Genomic DNA, 13,470 nt, shown 5'->3' on the forward strand with positions numbered 1-13,470 from the left:
TTAAGATAAATTAAAAACTTTTTATATTTTATACACGTGAGTAAATGACCTGATAGAATTTCTTTGTTCGATCTTTCGTTTCACTTTCACAACTTAACACTTTACTTTTCGTAATGTATTTTGAAATTGATTTATAAACAAAAAAAGAACAAAATGTCAATGCATTATGTTTAGAAATATCTTTCCTAATTTTATATAGAAAAGAAAAATCTTAGTTTCGTAATTAAGATGGAGAATTGATTTATCAAAATGTTGCAATGTTAACCAGACTAATGATACAAAAGTTTCTACCAGTGTCTTGATTGTTTGACGAACGTTTATCGACTATCTAGTGAAACTTTTCCGTTGATTAACAAGATAAGGAAAGTTATTCAGTGAAAATATAGGTCGTTGCTACAATAATCAATATGACTGTTAATAAACATAATGAACAGTACGTTCATTATGACGAATTTGAATCCTAACCAAAGTAAACGGATATAGTTTTATTGTTGTTCATTGGCTTCTTGATGTTAATGTCATGATTTTGTAAACATAGATAAATCTTTAACATTGTACGCAATTAATACGTTTTTTTCTTCTTCATTTCCTTAATATTTTGTTGCGAATTAGTTTATTACATTAAAAATACGTTAATATAGTTACCTACTGTACCAGTTTTTATATAAATATACGTAAACATATTCAGTTAAATGTTCGACAAAAAGAAAGTTGGTTTTCAGGTTCTGGCCATTTATTCAGGATTTGGACCATCGTGTTCCAATAAAGCGAGCATACTTTTTCTTGTCTTTTTCGTTCGCGTAGAATGTATTGACCTTTTTGAATTAACTCTAACATCCATGTTTCTGTTTCTTATTTAATATTTTTAATTTGCTTTATTTCCTTCATTCTCATGTTCTGCTTGCTCTTTATATCTTCTTCCGAACTCTAATTTTTTCTATTTATATTCTCTTCTGTTCGTGATATACTTTTTTTAGTTTTATATATACTCTGGTCTTGCATCCTTTTTCAATCTAACGCGTTCTCTGTCTCAACAGTAGTTTTTTTCTAGTCTCTATTTGCGTATTTTGATAATTTTCTTTTACATTCATTAATAATGTGTGCTGATTCTCACTTCCGTACTGTACAACTCTCTCATGCACGAGCTTTCTTACTCTATTCAAAAAAGGACTGCTATCATTTTCCATTTTCACGTTTTAAGGGCGGAAGGAGTTGATCCAAAATAAAAACATCTTTCAAATAAGTATTCAATATGAAGATATATTTGATACTCGGTATATAAAACAGAGATCAGTGGTGGTGTGTTTTCTGGCCCCTGGTATCACTAACTGTCCTAATTTAGTTCTTTCTTAATAGCAATATAGCTTCTGATTTATATATACTAGCTGAACTTGTGTTTAATGAATCGAATTTTAGTGATTATTTTCAGATCGACTGAACATGATATTTGTCTAACGAGTATGGAAAGAAATGACCTCATCATAGATGAAATTATTGCTGTTTTCTATCGTCGAATTCAAATCAGAACGATTTTGAAGTAGATGTTTTACTTCTCTAAAATTTTTTGTTGTAAAAGTAATATTCTAAGTATTGTTAATGTTTGTAATTATCAAAGATATTTTATTGTCTACTCAGAAAGCTCTGCTTCCCGTAGCTCCCTCTACCGAGTAAAAGGAGTGAACGATCATCGGTGACTAGAATCTTGACGTTAAAACCAAGATTTTAAATCGTCCTCACGCTCAAGGAAGAGAACTACAACTCGTCATCGTAGTTGCATCGACTCAGCTTTACGCTAAGCAGTTTTGAAGATATACTACAGAAATGATCCTGTGAAGTATGATCTTAATTTTCAGTGGTGCTCGAATCCTATATGTATACCATAATGTACTATTTTACTTGCGAGAAGCGGCAAATGGTATTTTGCCATCTAGTGTCCAGTCAAAGAACGAACTGAGTTTTTTACGCAGCGCACCGCGTATTAAACACGTTAAAACATAGACACGTGGAACGCTGGGACCAGAACAAGTTTTAGCCATTGTAATATTGATATCCACTCTTGCCTCCGACCCCTTTCTATTTGGCTGAAACTTTTTTGTCATTTTTTATTCCATTGAAAACCTCTCTGAGAAATTTTTCAAATTTTTTTACCCAATTCAAAAAAAGTTACGAATTTAAAAAACTAATGGCTTTTTTTCAACTAGCCGTAACTTTGTCAAAAATTGACTAATCGATACTTTAAATTTTTTGTTTTTACATGTCCTTTTTGGAAAAAAATATAAAAAAATTATTTGTAGTCAAATGCTTTAATTTCTTTTAATTTCGTTTTTAAGGTCATAGGGGTATAAGCATACTGAATTTGCCTTAGAGAGATAATTTTATGATACTTAGAGTATATGTAAGTACTAATAAAATAAAAAAATCCTGAAAGTTTCAGATACCTAACTCAATTGACTTTTGAGAAAAAGCAAAATATCCAAAGAACAGAAAAAAATATTTATCTCAGGATTGACTAAACCGATTGATCTAAATTTTTAATATGTTTTGGGGACTCATAATAGCTTCTAGAAAAAAAAATTTATGAGCTATATCGGTTCATAAGATCCTTGAAAAAAAAAAATTGTTTTTGTTTCAATTTAAATTTTTGACCATGATGCAATTTATACACAATTATGAAACTATTTTTTTCGTTAACTTCATTCATTTCTCTACAATATTGCATGCTTTTCAAATTTTTAAAAAAGGTTATTATTTTAACGTGTATCCATAGAATTTTCATTTATTAAAAATAATAATATTTCACTTCGAAATCAACAACAATCGTATAAATAGTAAAGTTTATTGATGTTTTATTTATTATAAAAGGGATACTCTTACCATCGGACACAAAAGTATATTGACATAAAGTTGTGAGTATGCGAATGGTCGTACAACTATTGGATGTTGCTTTCACATTGCTGCGATTGTTTATTATTTATCACATGGGAAATACTTGTCAAAAATTCCTAAGCCTGATCAAAAATTGAGCAAATTATTTGATAAAAACAATGTTTCACCTGTGATTGAAGAAGATAATGATGAAGATTTAATAGATGAGATTCTGTAATACTTTAGAGAAATATATCTTTTATATATTTTTTTACTGTATATTCATCGTCCTTTAGGAAGCTTTTTATAAACGTAAATTATAATATTTAAAAATTAAGAGTAAATGATAAAAGGATAAAATTGAACTTGGATTTATATGCAATCTCGGATTTGTTCGGAAAAAACATTTTCTCGTCTTCTATTAATTCGATAATTTTTTATCATATCTCGGGTTAACAAAAATATATAAATAATCGAGTTTTGTAACAAAAAGTTATTTGCAAAAATATTTGTTTAAACAATTATGAAATTACTTATTGATATATAACCGTTGTGATTTTTGATTTTGGCAAAAAAAAATTGTTGATAATAAAAGTTTTGATCTATCCCACGTTCGAATTAGAAATATACAATAAACTGTTTATTGAGTTTATTGTTAAATATAGTATTATTTATACTAAGGACAAATTTAGGACGCTAAATATATTCCTCTCTCAAATTATATATAAAAGCAATAAAGTTTAAACTGTGAGTCATTAAATATACGTTAAACTGTGTTAAGATATTAGTATAATTTTGGCATGTTTATTCGTCGTAACTTTATCATTTTTTAAAACGATTTTATATACATAACGACAGTTAGATCGTTTACTTATTAATAAATGAAAAACATATATTAAATAATATATAAAACCTATATATACATATATAAAATCTATACGTGTTCCTAAAAGAAAATTCTTTCGAATGAAATTTATGAAAAGTGTGTTGTGGTTATAAGCAAAAGCGAATCAATAATCTGAACATAGAACATTTCAAATGTTATCAATTTACGTGCAATAAGAAATATCAATCGTTTTCTGTTATAAAAACAATGAGAATCATGGAACAATTACGCAAAAATAATCCAATAGATGATTATTTAGAACAATTTAATCGAATGACTTTTGATCCTTTCGAAGGAAAAGATGTAATTTCGTTTTATATTTGGTTAAATCAGTTTGAGTACATAGCAGATATTATCGGGGTACCAAATAATGAAATGGGTTCATTATTCGTATCAATGGTGGATGATGAATTCCGTACGCGTTTCGATAATTCTTGCCCTCCAGTCGAATTATCTGAAATTTCATACGAACAAATAATATTTAGATATCTTAGTCATTTATCTCCTAATAAATTTGATTTACACATAAAACGTTTTAGTTGTCGTATTCAATATCAACAAGAAACGATAGAGCAATATGCTTATAATTTACAAAAAATATACAACATGTGCTCTCTTACAGAGCACCTAGATAGAGAATTATGCAAACAATTCATTTATGGAATCCGTCAGAATAAACTAAGAAAACAATTAGAATCAATTCCTCGCTTAACATTCAAAGAAATGGTCGCAAAGGCCATTGAATTTGAAGATATAAATAAAATGCAGAATTATATAGATCAGGCGTGTTTAAAGATTAATGTTTACAATTTGGAGAGTAAAAGTGATTTCAGTGAATGGTTAAATCAATTGGAAAATATAATAAATACTCTTGAGATACCAGAAAATAAAAGGACTACTTTCTTTAATAGAATGGTGGATTATCGTCTCCATTTTTCTGTCAAGAAAAGAAGCCCTACTGTCAACTTTTCTGCACTTTCATACGATGAGATAAAAATTTTTTACATTAATTATTTTTACCATACCGATGGATCTTCATTCCACAGAGAACGTTTTAAATGTCGAAATCAAAATGAAAAAGAGACAATCAAAAAATATGCTGATGATTTACGAGAAATATTTAATAAGTGCAATTATGAAACTGAAGAAAAATTATGCGAACAATTCATTAATGGAATCCGAGATGATGAACTAAGAAATCATTTAAGAAAAATTTCTTTCTCATCGTTCAATGAAATGGTGAAGGAGGCCCTTAAAGGTAGAGACGATGAACAAATGCAGGATTATATAGATCAGGCTCATTTAATAATTAATAATTACAATATATATAGCGGCGGTGATTTCTGTATATGGTTAAATAAATTTGAGTATATAGCAGATACTATCGGGGTACCAGATAATAAAATGATTGAATTCTTTAAAAAAATGGTAGGTGATAATAGTGCCAATGCGATTTCCGAAAATGCTGCATACTTTCAAACATTTTCATACGAAGAAATAACAGACTATTACCTTCGTTCTTTTTCTTCATCAAGGGACAGAAATCAATACAGAAAACGTTTTAAACTACGGCGTCAATATCAAAAAGAAACGATAGAACAATATGCTGATAATTTACAGAAATTATATATTAAGTGCTATTATAAAAAAAATACTGAGGAAAAATTATGCGAACATTTCATTGCTGGAATCATGGACGATAATATAAGATCCTATTTACATACTGTTCCTTCTTCATCATTCAGTGAAATAGTAACAAAGGCCATTAATAAATTTGAACAAAATTTAAAGAAATTCAAAATGGACTCTAGACGAGACTCCATACTTTAACAAATAAACAAATAAAACAGAATAATTTAATCAAAAATTGGCATAAATTTGATTGCCTAATAAAATATATATAAGAGTATTATTAATTATTTAAAGAAAATCATATTATAATATCTTTTACAAACACTAGAAGTATTCAAAATTAGTAAAACCGTTGCATGACTTATTTCAAAGTAAATAAGCTTCGATACAAATAATACATTACCAAATGTTAAAAGAAGATGAAGTAAGCAAAAATGCTGTAATTTTATATTCAAAACGTATTTCTGTGTGCAAGATACCCAAAAAGTTTCAAGATTTAGTTTTTAATACTTTAACAGTTAAGGAAATATATTTATTTTTAGGCATAAGAAATTTGTTTTTTACATTAAATGTTTTTAAAAATGAAATGAAAATATAAATATTTAATTTTTATTTGAAATAATATCGGTATTTATTAATATTGTTTCCTAAATAAAAACACAACGTATTTATGATTTATATGTAAGGAGGGATGAATTTTAAGTGATCCTAACATATAATTTTTAAGTTTATACTGTGAAATCAGATCACATGAGAAATAAAAAATTATTAAGATATTAAAGGATTGTGAGAAAAAACTCTTCTGAAGATAACAATTGAATAAATTTATTTAACTCTACAAAACCATGAAATCGTTAAGATAATAATGTAACTTTTAAACTGTTTCTCGTACATATTTGTAATATTTCATGAATTGTTTATTGTGCTCATTGTTAAATATATTATTATTTCCATTAAGTACAAATGAAGAACGTTTAAATGGGAAGATACAAGTAAAATTTAAAAAGTAATCATTTTTTTGTTTTTTCATAATCTGCAAATATAACATCTTAAGAATATATAATTAAGATTTTCTTAAAACTTATTTCAAAATATTTCTCATGTTTTAGCAGCTTGTTCGCGATTAAAGAAGCTCGTCAAGTACGTCAAGAAAAACTTTTTGAGAAAAATGTCTACTACAAGCAACTGAAGGATTATTTTATGACACTGGAATTGCTAACTAATCAGTAAATCATTACAATCATTGAATTTTTATATACCTAAATATTGAACGCATTTTTCATGGAACTCTATTCCTCAAATCGGCGAGCAAGATAACTCAAAAATTTTTCTTTCAATGGCTCTAAAATTTCGTACGCACTTTTCATTGATATTACTTACTATACGAACCTATCTTATGTAAAAAATTTGTTAAAAAAAGTATTTTTTAAAACTGAAAACCGTTGAAAAATTTTGCCTAAAATTCAAATAATTTTCATAAATTGTTTCATTCTACCAAGTCTTTTTTTTTTCATTTTTTTTAGAGATTCATATAGAAACTATAACATTATAGGCATACAAAATTATTTGTTTTTTTTTTTTTTAGATTAATACAACAGATATTACAATGTTGGTCAATCGATAACTCTTACTGCGATCTTCCCAGAAAAATGAACTGTGATTTGCCTATTTTTAAATATAAAATGAAAAAACAATTTCTTTTTTAATACTTAAAGATATAAATAAACTATATGTCGAGTTTTAGAAATACAGAATAAATTATTTTTTAAGAAGAAATTCTTTAAAATTATCTAAAATTTGCGGTTTTTCCTTCTATCACTTCCCATGAACCATTTTACAATTGCAAAGTCGAAAAAATCTAGATTCTTATTTATGTCTTCCGGCCAATAAGTTGGTTCTCTTTCCTATAAAAAATTAGGTTATTTCATCATATCATATTTAGGTATCAATTCACTGCTCTTACAACTTTTGTAAACTTCGTAAATTTTTTGTTGCATTGTTTGTTTTCAGATGTAAGCCTTTAATGACTGCTTTATAACTTTTTTCCGTTCTTAGTTGGTATGCTTGATAGGCTGCGTTTTTTGATTTTAGACCTTGTGTTACTTTACGAAATATTTCTAGAGTGATAATTTATATTTTAACTTGGTTAAATATTATTTGTTTTAAAATATTAGATTGGTGTATATGAAATGTCGGATTTTCCTTACATGTGAACGTTTGTCTTCCCTATTTTCGTTATTCTTTTATTTGTGGCATAACCTCGTTTATAGTCGTACTGTCGACAGCCAGTGTCACATTTCAACAAAACAAATTTTCTCAAAAATGTTTAATTTTTAAATTTTTTAAAAATTTTATAAGCATATATATGAATTCAATCTATATTCGTGTAATTTTTTAATGAGTATAAACTTGGTAATAATGCTGCAAAATCTGCACGCAATATAGACCAGGCATTTGAGAAGAATACTGGTAAAGATCGAAAAGTGAATCGTTGGTTTGAAAAACTTCGGTCTCGTGAATTTTCTCTTCAAAACGAACCGCGTCGAAGACCCAAAACGTCCGTGAAAAACGATATTTAGAAACGAGTTCAACTTTATCTACAAGGGAACTTCCTTCCAGAATGAAAATTGATCATACAACAATATTGCGACACCTTTCTGAAATTGGCAAGGTGAAAAAAATAGATAAGCGGATACCGCACTAACTAACCAAGCGAAATAAGCTGTATCGATTAAACGTATTCTCATCATTACTAACCCAATTTTTTCAAATGAATGAAAATATGAAATTTTGGCGCACCTATCTTATTCATCGGATCTTTCTCTAACTAACTTTCATTGTTTTAAACCTTTACAACAATTTTTACGTGCTAAACAATCTACAAATGAAGACAGTCTTAAAAAGTCCATATAAGAGTTTATTAATTCTAAAGATCAGAATTTCTTTAAGACCGAAATCTGTGCATTATAATCTCGTTAGGAAAAGTATATTGAAGCGAATGGAGTATATTTTGATTAAATAAACAGCTTTTGAAAAAAGAGAGATATGCAGTTTTAAATAATCACTTAAAAATCCGACATTTAATACGCACCAACCTAATATAAATTTTCCGTAGTTGTTCGGGGAATTGAAGGCATTGAATAAAAATTGTATTGCGCGCCAAATTGTTTTAGTAAGATGAGTCGGCGTCATTAGAGACGTGAGGGTATACGAAGTGCATGCGAGAGCGCCTTAACATGCGATGTGCGTGCGCGAGCGCCTTGACGTGCATGGAGGGGGATATGATGCGTTGGGGCATGTTTCGCGAACGGACATGTAGACACTCCAGATCAGAATAGCTTACCGTACAGTTCGTAAAAAGAGAGTTACGCCATATTAGCATTCAGCAAGGATAAAAATTAGCGTGCGTTTTCGTATATCGGGACGATCGTGTGCGAGAATTCGAAGCGGCAGAATTGTGCGAGGTGTGTGTAGGCTTGTGCCGCACACTTGGGCAAAAGGGACTGAATTGTGTAAGGTTTGTCGGTTTGTGCCGCACACTTAGGCACATCTGCGACCAAGAGAAGGTGCGTTCAAGTTAGATTACGGATCGAGCTACACTCCGTGGCTATCATAGGTGTACGCTAGTGCGTTCTCAAGGACAGATAGCAGTGCGAACTATATTGCGTTCTATTAACGGGTTGCAGCGAAACCGGAAGGTAAGAAAGCTCTCTAGAGTGCGAATCAAGGTATCTCGTGACGTAGTTGCGTTACTTCTTTACTTCTTTCAACTATCTTCGAATCACTTTCTATCTGTATCATTATTCTTTTGTAATGAAGTATTCTCTTGTCTCGGCTTTTCTCTCAATTCCGTGAGAGTTTTTATGCCGAGGCAAGTGACTCTTTCTTCTTCTTCGCGGAAAATTAGATTAATTGATTTATTCATCTTTTCTTATTTCACTCATGCCCCCGTTAAAAATTATTACAGAACTCACGTAATTAAACATCAATCACTTCCGGTCTTTTCTTTTCTAAAAATAGTAGTCACTGTACAATTAAGTATTTAAATAAAGAATACTGTTATTTTAGCTACAATGTAAATGAGTGGTAGTTTAATAATATTAGATGTTGAATCTTTAATAATTTCCATTTATATCTTTTTCTTTTCAATCAATTAAATCAATTTGACAGTGATATTCCTTGTAAACAGTGTTTCCTCTTGGAATTGTTTGCATGCTGAATTATTTTATGCTTTTCATTTGCTATAACTTATTTCAAGTTTTGATTTTAATCATTAGTTGCCATTTGACTGTCATTTTCTTTGTAACTTTGTTATCAATAACACCCACTTGCGCCCGGATTTTTGGAATCTACAATTTTGTATACGTTTACCTTGTAATAATCTTTTTTTCAGATATATTTATCGCTGTTGACGATAATTTTAATTTGCTCGAAAGAATTCATAGCATTATTCCCCGGTTTAAGCGTCACAAGGCTCGCCAATCTTAAGTCACCTGTTCACATTAAACACTATATGCGAAGCTCAAAATGTAAATAGTACCAAGAAGTTTAAACAGTGCTCGGAAAAAAGTCAAAATAGCAATAGGTCTTCCAAATTTACCGACTTTGCTATTCGACCAGAGAGAAATTTAAATTGATATCAAAATATTTGTACCGGAACTCGCGATCGGAGATAAACAAACAAATACGTCGAATTAGTCCAGCTGAATTGTATACAATTCATGACATCCTTAGGAGGATCATGTAAGTTTTGATCTTTGCCACGTTCGAATTTAAATCACAATCATATAATAAACAATCAGCTGTTTATTGACCTTATTGTTAAGTATACTATTATTTATACTAAAAACAAATGTAGGGCCATGAATATATTCCTCTCTCCACTCTTATCTAAAAGTAATAAAGTTTAAATTGTAAGTTGTTGAGTATACGTTAAATCGTTAAGATATTGGCTAAGCATTTATATGTTTAATTTCGTCAACTTTATAATTTCTTAAAACAATTTTTAATATTCCTTAGGATACAAAGATAGGTTACTTCTATATGAGCGTCAAAAATATCATTAAAAATATAAAACGTATAGAAGTTACTGCAAAAAAATTATTTTGAATTACATTACTCAAAGTGTATTGCTGTTATTGGTAATAACGAAAAGAAAATCCAAACAAAGAACTTTTAAAAATTATCTATTAACGTAGTAATAGTATTGTATAGGGTTTTCTCTTTTGAAAATAATGGGCAACGAGGATTCATTGGACGAAGTTAATGAAATAGCTTGTTATCAAAATCAAGCTCTAAAAATGATGCAAGTTTACGAATCAGAAGAAAAGGAAGCATTTTATATGTGGTTAAATAAATTTGAATCTGTGGCAAATATTATCAGTGTACCAACAAATAAAATGGTTAAATTCTTCATTAAAATGGTGGACAATAATTTCCATGAACATATGAAGAAGATTAGCCGTAATGTCAATTTCTCTAAATTATCATACGATGAAATAATAAAACATTACCTTCGTTTTTTTCCTCCTGCCGATGAAACGTATTTACACAGAAAGCGTTTTTTCTGTCGTGATCAATATGAAGAAGAAACGATAAATAATTATGCCTATTGTTTACAAAAAATACATAAAAATTGTTATTATAAATGTTACGTAGATGAAAGATTATGCGACCAATTCACTAATGGAATCCTCGATAATGATACAAAAAAATATTTAAATAAAATTCCTTTTTTATCATTCGATGAAACGGTAACAAAAGCCATCGAATTTAAACAAATGAATGATTATTTACGTACAGCTCTTTTAATGATGAATACTTACAATCCAAAGACAGAAGGTCACTTTTATATGTGGTTAAATAAATTTGAATATGTAGCAGATATGATCGAGGTACCAGATGATAAAATAATTGCATTCTTCAATAAAATGGTGGATAATACTGTCCACGAAAGTGTCTTGAAGGCTCGTCCTTCTGTCGACGTCCTTAAACTTTCATATGATGAGATAATAAGCCATTACATTAATTTTTTTTTTCAAACCAGAGAAGTTTTATTACACAGAAAACGTTTTAAATGTCGAAATCAATATGTAGGAGAACCGTTACAAAAATATGCTAATAATTTACGAAAAATATATAAAAAGTGCGCTTTTACATATCAATTTCAATTAAAAATATGCCAACAATTCATTGTCGGACTCCTCGACGATGATATAAGAACCCATTTAAGTAAAATTTCTACAAAATCATTCGAAACCATAGTAGAAATGGCAATTGATGAAACTGAAATAAAAAAAAAAAAATTGGGAAATTGAATAATCGTGCCTAAATAAACTATTAACTGTTAAAAAATAATCAAATAAAACAGAATAACCAAACCTAAAATTGGCATAAATTTGATTTCTCCATAAGTTATGATTATTATTTATTTAAAGTAAATCACAACATTATAATATATTCTAACGAGCACTAGAAGTATTCAAAATTAGTGAAACCGTTGCATGATCTGTTTAAAAGTAAATGAGCTTCGATAAAAACAATACATTACCAAAGGTTAAAAGAAGACGAAGTGAGTAAAAATACTGTGATTTTATATTCACAACATATTCCTGCAAGATACCGAAAAAGTTTATAGATTTAGTTTTTGATATTTTAATAGTTAAGGAAATATATTTATTTTTAAGCATAAGAAATGTGTTCTTTATATCAAATGTTTGTAAGAATGAGACGAAAATATAAATATTTAATTTTTATATGAAATAATATCGGTATTTATTAATATATTTTCCTACATAAAAACACACAACGTATTTATTATATTTATCTAAGGAGCGTTGAATTTGGTGGTCCTAACATATAATTTTTAGTTTATACAGTCAAATCAGATCACATCAAAAAGAAAAAATTATTAAGATATTAAAGTATTGTAAGAAAAATTTTTTTCTTAAGATAACAATTTAATAAATTTATTTAATTTTACAAAACCATGAAATCGTTAAGATAATAATGTAACTTTTAAACTATTTCTCGTACAAATTTGTAATATTTCATGAATTGTTTATTGCGTTCATTGTTAAATATATTATTATTTCCATTAATAAATAGTTACTACCTCTTTTGTTTATTGAACTTGAACTAAATAATAAAACACTATAGAAAACACTATACACTATAGAAAAACTACTCAACATATTAATATATCTCGAACCGCCAAAACTGAAACATGAGTACCCGAATACCATCGCTACCATACCTACGATCATACGAAAAATTACTGCAATATGAAACCCGTTTGTGTTAAATATACACGCAATCACTTAACTACATTTATCTCATAATAGAGTAAACTAGAAAACATAAAGTGCTTTAATTGCACTGGAAATTGTAAATTATTGTAGACTACTAAACTGCTACAGCTAAAGGAATACTTATCTATGTGAAATTTAAACCCGCGTTTTTTCGTAAACGGTTGAATATATACGCCAAGTTTAAAATTACGATGAGTATTCTCATGGAATACTACAAGTGTGCGAAATTTGAAAAAAAATTGGGAGGGAGGGTCTACCTGACCATCCCCTTGTAACTAGGGAAAAATTTCTTTTCTATTACGACACGATTATTGTAATAAAACAGTTACGGAATTCGCGAATTTAATAAACTAATTGCTCTCGATTCTAACCAGCAACAGCTGACTGATGTAACTTTTGATTGTAAATATAATAAGATCCAGATAGGCAGTTACATGAACACGTAACACTCATATACAATTATATTACAATACGTAATGCTGCACTTGTCATTAATAAGAATAGTTTACAAAATTTAACTTTTTAACTGTTGACGTGAATTTCATGGTAGATAATGTTCACTTATAACCTATTTTTATCAAATCTAACCTCAAAAATTTTTGTACAGCTTAAATTTACTTATAATTCCTAGAAAAAATTCATTGTAAATATTATAAGTCAATAAGAAAAAAAATGTAATTCTATGCTCTCAGCAATTTATTTATTGTAATATCCAATGTGAAATTTCGTGTGTTTGTTGCAATTTGTTTTTAACTCGTCTACTTTTCAGACCAGTAA

The 13,470-nt window shown here is 28.6% G+C and overlaps 1 protein-coding gene, 1 long non-coding RNA gene and 1 other non-coding gene across 6 annotated transcripts in view; 1 reads left to right on the forward strand and 2 right to left on the reverse strand.

The window, feature by feature from the left end:
- Positions 1-1,626: 1,626 nt before the first annotated feature.
- On the reverse strand, positions 1,627-1,844 carry LOC122513632. Its single transcript, XR_006302809.1, has one exon. It is a non-coding gene; the product is annotated as a small nucleolar RNA U3 (small nucleolar RNA).
- Positions 1,845-7,382: 5,538 nt separating this feature from the next.
- Positions 7,383-7,662, reverse strand: LOC122513592. Its single transcript, XR_006302797.1, has 2 exons — positions 7,591-7,662; positions 7,383-7,500 (listed from the first exon to the last, which is right to left on the reverse strand). It is a non-coding gene; the product is annotated as an uncharacterized LOC122513592 (long non-coding RNA).
- A 1,001-nt stretch (positions 7,663-8,663) lies between these two features.
- Positions 8,664-13,470, forward strand: part of LOC122513619 — a 46,682-nt gene continuing 41,875 nt past the window's right edge. The window contains exons 1-3 of one of the 4 annotated variants that reach the window (XM_043630049.1): positions 8,664-9,081; positions 9,777-10,126; positions 10,403-12,283. In XM_043630049.1, the coding sequence (XP_043485984.1) occupies positions 10,618-11,700 (1,083 nt within the window). In that variant the 5' untranslated portion in view covers positions 8,664-9,081; positions 9,777-10,126; positions 10,403-10,617 and the 3' untranslated portion in view covers positions 11,701-12,283. Of the gene's footprint in view, positions 9,082-9,776; positions 12,284-13,470 lie in introns of those variants that run through there. The other 3 variants (XM_043630052.1, XM_043630048.1, XR_006302803.1) reach the window with 3 other exon arrangements.

Source organism: Polistes fuscatus, unplaced genomic scaffold (genome assembly GCF_010416935.1).
Source record: "Polistes fuscatus isolate 324 unplaced genomic scaffold, CU_Pfus_HIC Scaffold12, whole genome shotgun sequence".
Lineage (NCBI taxonomy): Eukaryota > Metazoa > Arthropoda > Insecta > Hymenoptera > Vespidae > Polistes > Polistes fuscatus.